Raw genomic sequence first — 15646 nt, forward strand, 5'->3', positions numbered from 1 at the left:
ATTACAGACATTTTCCATCACATTTCTTGCACGTGTAACTCTGTCTTGTTGCTGGCTTCCCGAAGGACCTAAACTGACACCTTTGCTCAAGGTCGCATCCCCAGCACATAGGAGAGTGCTGAGCACACAGTAGGTACTCAATAAAATCTCCCAAGTGACCCAAGAAAATGCAGTAGGAACTCAATAAATGTGTGTTGACCTGAGCAGACTGCAAAGCAGCCAGGACCCAGCCATCTTCCTTCATCTGAGTGGAGTTCCTCTGTCACATTAGCTGGGGCCCTTTGCCAATGAAAACAGGAATGGAAAGTTAGAACCAGATTGGCTCCAGCCACCGGGCCCCCTTCCTGCCACCTGCAGGGCGGGGTCATCCTGAGCCCCAGAGGGCCCAGAGGGAAACATCTGCTCCTGGCCATGCAAACCACCCTGGTATGGGCACCTCGAGAGTCCCGGTCCCAGGAGCCGGGGACAATAAGGACGCTGCCAGGGCTGCCTCCCTGGGACGAGGGCCCAGGGCAGAGAAGGTCCCCCTGGCTTCCTGGCCACAAAGCCGATTGGACTGGATGGGGTTTGTTGGTGGTGACCCTTTTTTCCCTACAGTAGCTCCCCTGTGGACATATTTTCGAGGCCCCTCATGCCACCTACTTCCCCTGCTGCTGGCAGGAGCAAGGAGAACAGCCTCCTAATGGCCTGTGTGTTTATCAGAGGGCCACAGAGTCTGTTGCAGGAGCTTACCTCACGTCTTCTCTGGTCTCCTGGTCTGTGAGAGCTGTGGTGGCATGTGACGAGCTTGGTCTGTAGGTGGTGGCATGTGACAAGTTTGGTCTGTAGGTGACGCACCGCACGAGGCTCAGTAACGGGCAGTGGAGGGGCCAGTGAGGAGCTGCAAGTGGCTCAGGCCACAGGGACAGACAGAAGGAAGTTTGGTCTGAGAAGGCAAGAAGGAGGCACCAGCAGCTATAGATGGTTCCAGGTCATTCCAGAATCATCTGGATGACTGGATGATTCCCTTCCGGTAGAAATGAGGACCTTGTTGGCTCTCTTCTCACCTTTGCTCCCTGGGGTCGCCTCTCTAGAAGGCATCGTCTCAGCCCAGATTCTGGGGTGGAGCACTGAGGGCAGAGCCCCAGGAAGGGACTGTGCAGGTGGGCACCCTGCTCAGGGGCTGGCAGGGCCCTGGCCCCTGGAAGGTGAGGTGGTGATCACCCCGTCATAGCTGACATCCCATTTACAGAGAATCTCGGTGGAGGGAGTGGGAGGGGAGCCTGGGTTTCCTGGTGATGTAGACGGCTGGGCAGGTGAAGGGGCTGCATGGTGAAAGACTGTGGAAGGCAGCTGCAGAGCCTTGAAGACAGAGCATGGCATCCCTGGGGGCCTGCCGTGAAGGCTGAACAGCTGCAGCTGCTCCCCTGGCATGGCCAGCGTGTGGCTGATCCACGGGGTGGTAGCTGTGGGCCCTCACGGCCCTCCACATCGCGGTCAGTACCCACAGGCAGTGAGGGTGCCCGGAGCCTGGTCAGGGAGGTTCAGACAGGCGCCCCTGGAGTCCTGGGCTCTCTGAGCTGGAAGGGGCAGTCCCTCTCCCTGACAGAGGACAGAGGCCCCCTTACCTGGAGGCCAGAGGTCATGCCAGGCCTCCCAGGCCTTGTGTAAGCATCGTCCTCCTCACCTCGGCTGGTCTCCCCCCGCTCTTCTAGAATAATGACCAGGGTCAGATCCCAGCACAATGCCAGACAGAAATCCTGCAAACAGATTAAACCCCGAGAACACAAACCATCAGGACCCAGGGAAACGGGGCGGGTGGACCCACAAGGACTGGCACAGGGTAGGTGGTGATGAGGGCTGGTGACACGGCTGTGCTGGCCCAGGCTCCCTACTGAGGTCCTGGCCCACAGAGGGTGGTCTTCAGTGAGCTAGGTGGAGGTGAAGCGTGGCTGGTCAGTGTGCAGAGAGGGTCAGCTGTCCTCTGGAGACCAGAGCTGACACCGTGGAGCTGGGCCCCTCGAGTCAGCGAAGGCGACTGCAACCCCAGTGGTGGGGACTGGCAGCTCCAGCCACTGAGGCAGGGACAGCTTCTCCAACTAGCTCGCTGGCCACAGGCAGGACCACAGCCCAGGAGTGGGGAGTCACATCCTGCCACCGGGGACCTCGCTGCCCGTGGCTCCCTGCGGCTGTTTGGGTGATGGTGCTGAGAGGCGGGTGGTCCACATGCCAGTCAGCAGGCATGAGGGATGGAGGCCCAGGGCCTGTGGGGGCCACCACTCAACTCACAGCCCCACAGAGCTTCTGCCTCCCCGTCTTTACCTGGTCCCCCTGCCTCTGGGATCACCTTCCAGGAGCTACAGCCTCCCTCAGACTCCGCCTCGAAGAGTCAGAGGCAAACACACTTCGTTAAACTTATTGCTAAGTCACTACCTGCACAACACGCATTTCTCTCTAATTCAGAGTGGCTGGTGCCAGGAGTCATCACTGCATCCTCGGCTGTGCCCGGGATGCTGCAGACCCTTCGCCGAGCTCTCCTGCAGGGCTGGGATGAGGCCCCAAAATCCTCCCCACAGGCAGCAGATGGCCACCCCAACATGACCTGGCTCGGCAAAAAATGAGGGAGCCTGAACACGGGGGAAAAGTGCAGAATTAGCACGGAGCATGAGGACAAAGTCACAGACACCTGGGGAGATAGCACATCCTCAGAGAGGGCTTAAGAGGTCAGACGATTTGGGCCCTTCAGAAAATGCCTCAAACCAAGTCTCAGGGCAGCGTCCTGCAAACAGCACTGTCCCCCCTTTTTGGGGTGAAGATGGGGCTGTTCCAGCACCAGGCCCTCACCGTGGGTTCTTGTCTGTAGCTGCATCCCATCTCCCCACAGCTCGGAGGCTAAAACCACACACGCCAATCATCACTGAATGTCACAGCCGGGCTCCCACTGGGGTCAGGGTGACCGGTCTCCACGGGGCTCTCCCCGGGGTTGGGTGGGCGGCCGCAGCTGGCTCTTCTCACTCTTGCAGGCTTGGCTTGCGGCTGGTGGTGGCAGGATGACATGGGGAGGAAGGAGTGGCCCATAACTAGGTAACGTGAATGATAATAGAGTTCCCTATGGGACCGCTGCACTTCTTGAGGATTGATCCTCTGACACTCCTGCTGAGGCCCTTAGTCACCTAAGGACTCCTTTTGGTAAAGGCCAGGAGGAGCAGGAGTCCCTTTTCTTCAGAGCTGAACCCCTGCAGCCTCTCATTTCTCTATCAAGCAGTTTGTTCAGACTTTACAGATGCAATTCTTTCCAATTTTAAAGCCAAATTAAAAAGGTCAGCCTTCCCCATTCACTCCAAAGTTCCTCAAGGCTGCTCTGGCCTAGCAAATTCCTCCTAGGTTCCTCTTACCGAGGGTATGTACCGGTACCCCTTAAGACAAATAGTCTTAAGACCTTAACGAGCTCATGTAAGCTCTTGGACTGTCAACATAAAATCAGGAGGTCTGGGTTTCAGGAGAATTCACCAGGGTCACCTGAAGAATGCAGTGATCCAGGGGGGCTCAATGGGCCCCTATTGGTACCAAATGCTGGTTCAGTGTAGATTTCCAGTGGTCTCCCTTGGGTTTCTTTGACATCCTGCCACGACTATGCAGGAAATGTTGACGAAAATAATCCGTAACCAATCTATAAATGAAAATTTGGGTGAGTTTATTCTGAGCTAAAATGTGAGGACATGGTTCAGGGCCTTTCTTCCCAGTGGAAGGAAGGGCACCAAAGAAGTGGGGTGTACAGAGCGGTTATATACCCCCAAACAGGATGTTTCACATGTGATTGAAATGTCCCTTTTACAATGGTCACGAGACTGCTCTGTCGGCACAGCGATTGATGGACACAGCAGGTAGGTCTGCTGTCTCAGTGGACACAGCAGAATGGCAGGTCTGTTGTTTTGAGCTGAGTGGTCACAGGTGAGCTGGGTGGTCAAAGATGAGCACAACATCAGCTCCTAGCCTAAGGAAAGATGCTTATCCTTAAGGAAACGCCAGTGTTGGGGGAAGTTGCACCTTTATCTTAAGGGCATTTGTTCTTGCCATAGGAAATGTTTAAAGCAGATATGCAATGCATGCTTGATGACCGTGTCAGGCCCCTGTGGAGAAAGAAAGTCAGGCCGATTAGGTTTACACCAAATGGCTTCCTCATATACTCCAATATATCCTATTGCTCGCCATTTCCATTTGTCAGGCCACATGTGACTATTGAGTACTTGAAGGGCGGCATTGTCATTGGTTTTTATGGGTACTGATTTTTAATGTTACTGAGGTACTAGACTTTTAATTTTATTTAATTAGAATTAATTTTAATGTAAAAAGGCATTTGCCACTCCATATTGGACAACACATCTCTAAGAAGTGACCTGGAGAGAGTTGCACAAGTAGGGGGACCTGCAACCCTCCCCCGGTGCCCAATGAGTGCTCTGTGTCTCTACCCCCTAGAGTAGATGGCGTAGTTGGCAATAACAGGAACAGATGATTGAAAGTTATAAATGATTTGATGCGAGCCATTCCATACTTGGGATTGGTAATCAGAGAAGACATCCTGAAGGAAATTCCACTGTAGGTGAATCCTGGCATATGAGTATGAAACACATGGTAAAGGAGAAGGGGAGGAATGTGCTTCTAGACAGGGAAGAAATCATTTGAGAGGGAATTTACAAATTTACCCATGGTCTTGCCAAGTGATGGCCCATGCTCCCCCTCACCATCATAAGATGGCCTGGTGCAATTTCAGTCCTCTGTGCCCAGAGGTATAAATTTGATTTAATTTGTTACACTCTTGTAACGTGATCATGGCCTTGGATTATGTAGCAAAGTGTCCTAATTTTTCAGATATGCAAACTGAAATGGGGTGAAATATCAGGATGTCTACTTGACTTTAATATTCCAGTGAAATATGGGAGAAAGCATGGGTGGCAGGTCTGAATAATTTACACATTGGATGAAACATGGTTTAACTGGATGAAGTTTACATTGTTAAATCAGGTCATGGATGTTTCCAATATTGTTCTCCTTTTCTACCTGTTTCAAAAATTTTATTTAAAAAAGTAAAACACATTCACATGTATTCTCCATTTTATTGACTTCCAGGGTACTTTGCCAACAGAAGTGATGCCTTGACTGAGAATTCGAGTGAGTCTCAAGGAAGTCCTAGCCCAGGTGGGGCTTGTGCTTCATATCTCAATGCTGTGCCTCATCAAAGGGCACCTTGCACACAGGGTCTTGGCTGATGATGAAAGGTGGCCAGACCATGTGAAGGACTGCTGAGCACAGTGGGCAACAGCAGAAGCCCTGGGAGAATAGCAGGAGGTGGCTCAGCCCAACATTTGTCTCCCCAGACCTCCCTTCTGGGCCATCGTCCTCATCTGCTTGGCAGGACTCCTGGTGCTCATCACATGCCTGAACTGCTGTCTCCTAGTAAGCAGGGAAGTGTCACTTGTCTTCTTAAACTATTGGATTGTAAGAGTCCTTTGGATATTATAAACATATGTGCTTTGCTAAGGATCTGTTGTGCAGATAGTGTCTCCCATTGACCAGCTGGTGTTCATAGCTCCTTTAGAGCTTGAACCAGTTGTGAAATTGTCATCTGCCCAACTCTGAGTGACTGACTCCCCTGTCCCACATGTTTCCATCAACCCAAAGATCATGTTCAAAAATAAATAATTCAGAAACGTATTAACCCACACAAATCCCTGATGGCCGGATTTTGGTCAAACACTCATACAACAGATACCCATTCCTCAAGATCGGAAGTGATGCCACATCACCGTGTTCTCAGCTTAATTTCTCTTCTCCTACCAGCCATTCCTGCAATCTGTGGTCTGTGATCTCAGTAATTCCCTTGGAGCCGTCCAAAATTTCTTACTGCTCATCATATGTGTCTTGTAAAATTTCAACCCAGAAGATCCTGATTATCAGCCAGGCCTTAGCTGCTGCCAATCTGGCCCTGAGTTAACATCTGTTGCTTATCTTCTTTTTGCTTGAGGAAGATTGTTGCTGAGCTAACGTCTGTGCCAGTCTTCCTCTATTTTGTATGTGGAACACCGCCACAGCATGGGCTTGATAAGTGGTGTGTAGGTCTGAGACTGGGATCTGAACCCATGAACCCTGGGCCGCTAAAGTGGAGCACGTGAACTTAACCACTATCCCACAGGGCTTACCTCATGTGCTTTTAAACATAGTTGTGATCATATTTTGTCTACAACTTATAGCCTGCTATTTTTGGTTAGCATTGTAGTGTGAACTATTTTCCATATTATAATTGAACTTTTTTGAATTATTTTTAATGGATGGTATGATATTGTATGACTTTTATGCATACCTGTTTATTTAGCCATTATTATACATTTTAATTATTTACAGTGTTTTCGCTGTTGTAAATAACTCATAGATCAGTATCTTTTGTGAGTAAAGTTATTTATTAAGAATTATTTTCTTTGTATAGATAAAAAGAAGCAGAATTACTCAAGAGATCAAAGGCTTATTGCCAAGTTGTTTTCTAAATCCTTTTATTACCACTGTCCATATGTGAGAGTGTCTACTTCAGAGTAAGTTGTCCTACAATGGGTAGTCTTTTTTTCCCTTAAGTATTTGATAAGTAAAAAAAGATATACATTTAACACTTTTTTATGGAGTTAATGATAGGTTACAATCTTGTGAAATTTCAGTTGTACATTAATGTTTGTCAGTCGTGTTGTAGGTGCACCACTTCACCCTTTGTGCCCACCCCCCACCCCACCTTTCCCCTGGTATCCGCTAAACTGTTCTTAGTCCATAATTTTAAATTCCTCATATGAGTGGGGTCATACACAGATTATCCTTCTCTTGCTGGCTTATTTCACTTAACATAATTCCCTCAAGGTCCATCCATGTTATTGCAAATGGAATGATTTTGTTCTGTTTTACAGCTGAGTAGTATTCCATTGTATATATGTACCACATCTTCTTTATCCATTCATCTGTTGCTGGGCACTTAGGTTGCTTCCACATCTTGGCTATTGTAAATAGTGCTGCAATAAACATTGGGGTGCATAGGACTTTTGGGATTGCTGACTTCAAGCTCTTTGGATAAATACCCAGTAGTGGGATGGCTGGATTGTATGGTAGTTCTATTTTTAATTTTTTGAGGAATCTCCATACTGTTTTCCATAGTGGCTGCACCAGTTTGCCTTCCCACCAGCAGTGTATGAGGGTTCCTTTTTCTCCACAACCTCTCCAACATTTGTTAGTATTAGTTTTAGATATTTTTGTCATTCTAACGGGTGTAAGGTGATATGTTAGTGTAGTTTTGATTTGCATTTCCCTGATGATCAGCGATGATAAGCATCTGTTCCTGTGCCTATTGGCCATCAGTATATCTTCTTTGGAGAAATGTCTGTTCATGTCTCCAGCCCATTTTTTGATTGGGTTGTTTGATGTTTTGTTGTTGAGTTGCGTGGGCCCAGGCGACTCGGCCCCCACTGCAGCCTTGGTCCTTCCTGCGGGAGCGGGCGGAGGTGCCGGGTGTCCGTGTGTCCGCTGGCCGCATCCTCAGTGCACCTGCTGTCTGCTGCCCTGTTGACGTTTATGTGACTGGCTCCTACCTTATGGTGTGCGTTAGCGCTACATCCTGCATTGTGGTTACGTTCTGCCCTGTTGGTACTTTGTGCACTGTCGTTATTTTGGACGTTCTGGTTACTTGGTACTTTGTCGTGACGTTCCACACTGTCGTTCCATATTGTTACCTTGTATGTTGTGGTACTTTCTGCCCTGTCCTGACATTCTACGTTTTGTCGTGTGGAACCGGCACCAAGACTACAGAAGCCAGAATACTCACCCCCTCACCCGATTTTTGAAGAGAAAACTTTCCGGTGTCCTCTGCAGCTTCAGTATGTTTTCTCAGCCTCTAACGAGCAGGGGAAGCTGGGGCGGGCAGACCCCTTTGTTCCCAGTGCGTTTTCAGGGAGGGAACAGCTGCTTGGCTGCATCTGGGTCCCAGGCTGGGGCCTCAGCGTAGAACCCGCTCCTCCGCGAGGAGCCTGTGGCAGGTCCCCTTTAGTTGTGGGCGGGCGGGCAGGCTTTGCTTCTGGGGAGAGCGCCACCTCCCCGCTGTGCGAGCGCTGGCAGGCGGCCCCAGATCTGCCCCAGATCGGCTGTCCTTGCTGACCTGTTTGTGCCCTGTGCGTCCACACTGAGCCACAGCCGGGGTCCCTGCAGACACCGCCCCCTGCAAGGCCTCCCGCACCCTCAGCAGTCGCGCAGAGAGCTGCTCGGTCAGGGCGCGCCAGCTGTCCCCTCCCGCCTGCACAGCCGCCGGCCCGCCTGCCCGCGGGAGGGGTGGCCTGCCACCCCTCCTCCAGCCATGTGCCCTCCTCAGCCTGTGGAACGCGCGCCGCCTGGGCCGGCCCCCACAGCGCCTGGCCAGCGACGCACGGAGTGCGCTGAGCCCAGCCACCCCAACCGTCCTGCCGGGCGCAGCTGCCGCCCCGAGCCCAGCGGCCCCAGCCAGGCCCAGCCCCGAGAGCAAGAGCCAGAGCGAGGTGCCTGGCCCGGGCCCTGGCGGCCCACGCGAGCCGACATGCGGCTCCACGAGCCGTCGCTGTGCCAGGACCCCAGCCTGAGGCAGGAGCTGGCCTCACTGGCCCGCGGCTGCGACTTCGTGCTGCCCTCCCGCTTCAAGAAGAGGCTCAAGGCCTTCCAGCAGGTCCAGGTCTGCCGCATGTCACCCCCCCGGCCCACCCGGGTCCCTCCCGAGTCCCTCCCTGGTGTGGGGGGGGCGGGGGCTGCTCGCACCCACCCGTGCAGGGAGCGTGGGTCCCGCGTGAAGTCGCTGGGAGAGCTCCTAAGAGCTCGCCCGTTGCTGGAGTTTTGGCGGCAGGTGCCGCGGTGTGGCCAGGATGCAAGCCCCCAGCGCGTGGACAGGTTCTGGCTCGGGTGGGGACCTGACCCTGTGGTCCCGGTGGGAAGCCTGGCCCATGGTCACGGCCATCTCCGTGATGACACGGCCCTGTGGGACGCCTGGCCTTCTCGGCCACATGGTGTTTACTGGGCTGTGGGGATCTGCACACATGGGCCGGGCAAGTGGATGGCTCGGTGCTGATAGTGAGTAGTTGGCGTGTAGACACCCTCTCCATGGTTGTGTGTGCTCAGAGGAGTAAGACCTGCTGTGTCTACACCTTGGACGTGTTACGAGTTAGTTTGAGGGACCCAGTCGTTTGGAAGCATCAGACAGCCCGTGATCCCCAGAGTCTGTCTGTGACTCGAGGGGTCTCTCCGTGGCATATCTTGTCCTCGCCTCAGCTCTGGGCCGGTGCTGGGGGCAGGGCCACAGGGCTTGGGGCCGGGGCTCCTGCTCCTGAACGCCTCACCTCTTGCAGTTAGACACCCGCACTTTTTCTGTAGGCCAGGACTTAACGTCCTGTTGTGGCCAAAAAAAATGACATCCAATCAGACCGGGCCATCTGGGGGAAAAAAAGACCTGCCTTCTGCTGATATTTTAATGGGAGTTTTTCTGGGATCATATCTCAGCTTTTACACAGCTTGGGAATTTTTCCTGTCTTGTGTCTTCCAACTTCTGAAGTTTTGTCTGCAGCTGGGGAAGGTGTGAGTCTGTCCCTAGATTTTAAGGAAAGTGCCTGCATTTGGAGACCCAGGAGTGGAATCTGCCCCACGCGGGTCCTGCTTTGACGATAGGAAAACAGATGTGGGGCAGTTAGGGTTTCTCCTGATGGTCCACTGGGCTGTGTGGGAGACCCGGAAATCCCTCCAGCCTCGCCCAGGATGGTCGTGCCTGGGGGCCCGGCTCCCCACAGAGCCCATGCAGGAAAGTCTGCATTGCTTTAGGGCTGCTGCTTATCAAATGAAAATCACTTTTTGGGAATCAAACTTTATGAATTCATTTCATGGGAAGTTGTTTCTTGTCACAGAAAACATGTCTCAACCTTGCTTCTCAGCCGTGACGATGTGCATTGCGTAACGTGAGTGCTCCCTGGGCTGCAGGCGGTGGACCAGTGGGTCTTTCTCATGGGGGTTGTGGGAGGAGCAGAAGGAGAGTTCTCCTGGCTCCTTTCATCCCAAGATGTTGGAGGGCGGATTCGGGACACAGCCTTGGGGGGGTCAGCAAACATCTTTGGGAGAGGCTGGGGGTAGAGGGAGAGGCTGGGGGTGGAGGGAGGGAGGTGGTGCTTCAGCCTGACGGCCACGCCACCCGCTCAGTGGGCCCCCCTGGCCCGGAGCAGAGGACCCTGGGGCACGGCTGTGCCGTCCACAGTGGAGCCATCCCTGCTCCCGCCTCCCATGTCCACCCGCCCACCCTGCCCAGGGATTCTTGGGCCTTCTGGGCGCCGAGCAGCGCCAACTCCCGGTGGTCACTGCAGGCTCTCTCAGGCCCAGGACATGCTCGGCTCACCCCGCTGGAAGGGGTCCTGAGCGTCCTGTACCCCGGGGGTCCCATCACCCACTCTCCACAAACAGGCTCAGGCACAGTTGACGGGCGCCTCTGCTCCTCCACTCTGTCACCTTGCTGTGGGCCCGGACACGCTGTCCAGCCTCCCTGCAGGGTCCTTCAGGGCACACAGACCCCGCTGAGCGTCATTCCAGACCCCAGTGTGGCCACCCCCTGGGGACAGTCCTGGACTCTGAGCTGACCTCCCCTCCCTGGGGTGACAGCGTGGCCTCCCAGCTCTGCCTGTCCCAGATGGCAAGTGGGCCACAGTCTGGGGTCCTAGTCTGGGTGGGGTCACAGTACCCTGCAGGAAGGGTCATGAATACCCCCTTTGATCCACATTCCCAGGACCCTGGCAGCTGGAAGCGGCCCCTCTGTCCACTCGGCTGTGGATGCAGGTTCCCCTCACAGGCCACTCCAGAGCCACACACACGCCCCCTTGGGAGCCCGTCCTGTGGGGCAGGTGCAGAGCCAGGCTGACAGTGTCCAGGCCGGGGACCCCGCTCAGCCGGGCTCCCCCGTCTGTGTCAGTGTTGGGAACACAGCTCTGCTCCCTCCTGTGAACGCGGCTGGCCCAGCAGCCTCCACAGTGAGCCCGGCCCCTCCTGTGCTGGAGGGAGATCCTTCGCACGAACCCGTGTGCAGGGCCTGGCTCCCCCGTTGTTGTCTTTGGCTCCCCTGTGTTAAACTTTGACCTCTGGCTCCCATCTGTCAGCGTGGAGTGTCGTTCACGCGTTTAGTTGGCGCACCTCCTGCCAGCTGGTGTGGAGGGTCCACGGGAGCCGAGGAGAAAGCTCGCGGCCCACAGGGGCCTCCTGTTGGGTGCAGCATCTTTGGGGCCTGGGCTCACCTGGAATCCACAGGCTGTCCCCCTGAGCTCCCTGGCCCCGTCCAGGGCCCCGTCCCGGCCTTGCTGCTGCATCCGGTCTCAGACGGGGCCGCCCAGGACGCTGCTGGGCTTGGCCGCTCCGGCCCAGCGTCCCTGCCTGGCCTGCTCTCATTCTGCCACCTGTGCCCTGTCCTGGCCCGTTGGAGTCGGAGGGACCCATCTGATGTCCCAGCACGTGCCGTCTGACCCCTCTGGGACCTGACCGTCCGAGGCTGGTGTTGGGAGGTGTGACCCCAGAGACACAGCTGGACGGATTTCTGCTGGGCTCCCCCACACCCTTCTGCGGGAGAAGAGATGCCTTTGCTTTATCCCAGGGCTTGGATTTTGGTCGTGGGGGCACCGCTCCGCCCCACTGTGTGTTCTGGGAGGCCCATGGGCGAGTCTGAGGTCCCAGGAGTGGGGTCGAGTCAGGGAGCAGGCGGCTGGGGCCCTCTACAGAAGTAGCTCTCCGTGAGGCCGTGCCCCTTGATCGGGGCTGCAGGGGGCCTGCGTGGGGCGGGGCGGGTGGGAGCCCAGGCAAGAGGCTTGGGGACCCGAATGCCCCTTGGTCGGCTGGTTGCCATTTTTTAAGAGGCCTGAGCCGTACTTTAGGACTCTCCTTTCACACACACACGTGTGTGTTTTTGCCACTTTTGTTCATTCCAGTCATCTGGCCGCGTCCCCTGGAGGTCGGGGAATGCGCCCCACGGTCCCTGCAGGACCTGCTGAGACCTGTTTTGCGGCCCAGGAGGTGGCCAGCCCCCAACGGCGTCCTGTGTGTTGGAAAAGAATGTGAGAGCTGCAGCTGTGCTGGGGCCGCATCTATTTCTGTCCCGGAGATTAAACTTGTAAATCTCCCGTGTCTGCAGCAGGCTGTTTGTTTCTCGTTGTCCGGTCAGCTCCGTCATCGCTCCGGGGAGCTGGGCCCGGCCTCCCTGGGGGCTGGACCTCTGCTTTTCCCTGCAGCGTCTGCCGTGTCCGTGTGGGGCTCCTGGGGCCGGCATCGGCCAGCTCTGAGGCATGTCGTTTCCCCTGGTCGCCTGCCCTGACGCGGTCCCTGTCTCTCTCTAGTACTGTCCACACCTCCACCTCTTGTGTGCACGTCAGTCCAGCCACCCCACGGCCCCTCTACCCTTTTCCGTCTTTTGAGAAGATGTTCACCCTCTGCACCCTTACGTCTTATGTGTGTCTCTTGTGAATAGACACGATTCTCTTTTTCCTTCTGATCTTCATCTTTTAACTGTGCCGTTTGTCTGTTTCCACGTGTTATGACTGTTCGTCCATCTTGGTTTATTTTCGTCCTGTCCTTTCTTGCCTCCTCTTTCTCTTTTCCTCTCCTACTTTGGAGTATTCCCTTGCTCCTAGCTGACTGCTCATCCTAGAAATGGCCACTACTGGATTTTTCCAGGTGAAAAATTAATACCTTTGCCTTCCAGCTCAAAACACTCAGATGGGGGCTGGCCCAGTGGCGCAGCAGTTAAGTGAGCATGTTCTGCTTCAGCGGCCCGGGGTTCACCAGTTCGGATCCCAGGTGCAGACATGGCACCACTTGGCAAGCCATGCTGTGGTAGGCGTCCCACATATAAAGTAGAGGAAGATGGGCACGGATGTTAGCTCAGGCCCAGTCTTCCTCAGCAAAAAGAGGAGGATCGGCAGATGCTCAGGGCTAATCTTCTTCAACAAAAAAAAACAAAACTCTCAGACACTTCCATTCCATGACCCCATTCATTTTATACTGCTGTTGTTGCCTTCGGAGGGTTTTTAAAAAGAAATAAAATCGCCGCCTTATGATGATTCACACAGTCAGCGTGTTGAGATTTGCCCCCCATACGCCCCTTTCCTGCATCTCCGACCTGCGTCAGGAGCACTTGGCTTCTGCCTGACGCACGGTCCCCCGCACATCCTGGACCAGCGTCTGCTGACAGTGGCCGGCTCGCTTTTGCTTTTCTTCCGTTTTGGTCTCAAACTGTCTCCATGTTGGTTTTGTGTGGCAGACACCTCCCGGGAGGTGGCGTTTGGGCGAAAGGGCAGCCGCTCTCCTCCAGCTCTGGCCCCTGCATTTCTGTCGAGAAGCTGGCTGCAGGGCTCCTGGGTCGCTCCTTTGGAGATGGTCCCCTTTTCTGTTCCGTTCCGTCTCCTTGTGGCAGGTTCTGAGGATCTGCCGCTGTCTTGGGTGTTGTCCCGTCTCGTCGTCCGGTGTGCAGTGTGGGTCGCTCCAAGGACTCCTGCTTGGGGTTCCTTGGGCCTCGGGTCTCAGGATGTGTCTCCAGCTCTGCAGCTGCAGGCTCAGCACCTGCGTCTCCTCCCTCCCGGGGCACGAGTCCCTCCCAGCTGTGCTGCTCTGCTCTCCAACCCAGAAAGCAAGTGTGTTTCCTGTTCTTCTGGACGTTTTATTTGGGGCTGTCTTAAGTCTCCTCACTCTTGCATCTTCAAGCCTCTCCCTGTCTTGATATATGAAGCGTGTCGGCTCTCATTCTCAACAACGTCAGAGTCCGGAGTCTTCGCCAGCCCAGCTGCTCCCTGCTTGCCGGCTCTCCCTCATGGTGCCTTCCTTTCATGTGTGTTTGTGCATTTTGATCATGAACGCCTCACTTTCCTTGGAACTTGGGGCGTTTTCTGAGTCCCGAGTTGAGGATGGTTCACCTCAGCACATCTTGCTGCTTCCGGGCACTGCTGATCTGTGGCAGCCTGACGTCGTCGGCTGGAGGGTTTGGGGACCAGGCACAGGATGTACATTTGGTTTGCACACTTGACTGGGAGTCTGCTGTGAGCTCTCGGGAGCTTTGCCACCACCCCTGCCCGCAGCCCCTTGATGCAGCACCAGCTTTCAGGCCTATGATTGTCCTTTCCTTCCTGGGGTCAGAGGTTGGTGGGGATTTATTTCCACTTCATTCTTCTCGCTGCAGGGGCAGCCCCCAGGATCCCGCTCAGGGGGCAGCCTCCGTCGAGGATGCTGGATGTTGCCTCCTGTCCCCGAGCTCTGCAACACTGTGAGGTGACGGTCACTTCACCCCCTTGAGTGCACTCCCTGAAGGCAGCGCCTGTCCAGCCTCTCCTGGCCTCGCTGGGTGCCCCTTCCCAGCGTCCGTGCCCTGAGAGTCCTTCCTCTCTTGCCAGTCCGTGAGGCACTCAGGAAGATGTTTGTCAAGTGCTCTCCCCAGCATTTCCAGCTGCCTTCCTCAGAAGGGCTGGTCCGGGTACCTGGGTCTTGACAGGGCCGCAGAAAGAGCACACATGTTAGCATTTACTTCTCCCTGAGTCGATCCTGCAAGTCCAGCACCAGAACTGGGTCATCCAGTGTTGCGCTGTGCCTCAGGGAGTGAGTTGGTGGGAGACGCTTGCTTCCCCATGAGTGTGAGAGACATGGAAGGTTCCAGGCTGGGAGAGACTCACTGTGGACAGAGGGAAACAGAGTCATGTGGCCAAGTTCTCTGAGGTAGCAGCTTTCCGAACACAGCGAAAGGTGTTTTCCTTTCAGGGGAGCTCTTTGGGATGTGCGTTCCATCACTGCATATTGCTGGGGGCCTGCTCTGTGCCAGGCACTGGAGGGTAGCTGCACCTTCTAGTTGGGATGACAGAAAAGCCTACAGAGCCTGACTGGGATGACAGTACCTGTGAAGGGGCGGCAGGTGGGGTGGGATGTGTGTTCTGTCAGGGATGACCTTGTGACCTGCGGTGATGTATTCTGTGAGGGGGCAGCAGATGGGGTGGGATGTGTGTTCTGTCAGGGATGACCTTGTGACCCGGGGTGACGGTTCCTGTGAGGGGGCAGCAGATGGGGTGGGATGTGTGTTCTGTCAGGGATGACCTTGTAACCTGGGATGATGGTTCCTGTGAGGGGGCAGCAGGTGGGGTGGGATGAGTGTTCTGTCAGGGATGACCTCGTGACCTGGGGTAACGGTTACTATGAGGGGGCGGCAGGTGGGGTGGGATGTGTGTTCTGTCAGGGATGACCTTGTGACCTGGGGTGAGGTTCCTGTGAAGGGGCGGCAGGTGGGGTGGGATGTGTGTTCTGTCAGGGATGACCTCGTGACCTGGGGTGATGGTTCCTATGAGGGGGCTGCAGGTGAGGTGGGATGTGTGGTGTGTAGGATGACCTTGTGACCTGGGGTGATGGCTCCTGTGAAGGGGCAGCAGGTAGGGTGGGATGTTTGTCCTGTCAGGGATGACCTTGTGACCTGGGGTAACGGTTACTATGAGGGGGCGGCAGGTGGGGTGGGATGTGTGGTGTGTCAGGGATGACCTTGTGACCTGGGGTGATGGTTGGTGTGAGGGGACGGCAGGTGGGAGTGGGCTCAGGCGGGGGGTGTTGTGTTGTCTATTGATGACATGCTAGTGGC

The 15646-nt window shown here is 55.0% G+C and overlaps 1 protein-coding gene across 9 annotated transcripts in view; it reads left to right on the forward strand.

The window, feature by feature from the left end:
• The first annotated feature begins 6372 nt into the window (after nucleotides 1–6372).
• LOC139039700 (serine/threonine-protein phosphatase 2A regulatory subunit B'' subunit beta-like) overlaps nucleotides 6373–15646 on the forward strand; it is an 88851-nt gene continuing 79577 nt past the window's right edge. For 3 of the 9 annotated variants that reach the window (XR_011501339.1, XR_011501340.1, XM_070503913.1), the window contains exon 1: nucleotides 6425–8704. Coding sequence is in view for 5 of the 9 variants with exons in the window: in XM_070503913.1 (XP_070360014.1) it covers nucleotides 8357–8704 (348 nt within the window). In the remaining 4 variants the exon portion in view is untranslated. Of the gene's footprint in view, nucleotides 8705–15646 lie in introns of all 9 variants that reach the window. The other 6 variants (XM_070503911.1, XM_070503910.1, XM_070503912.1 and 3 more) reach the window with 6 other exon arrangements.

This window comes from Equus asinus, unplaced genomic scaffold, assembly GCF_041296235.1.
Source record: "Equus asinus isolate D_3611 breed Donkey unplaced genomic scaffold, EquAss-T2T_v2 contig_803, whole genome shotgun sequence".
NCBI classification, from domain to species: domain Eukaryota; kingdom Metazoa; phylum Chordata; class Mammalia; order Perissodactyla; family Equidae; genus Equus; species Equus asinus.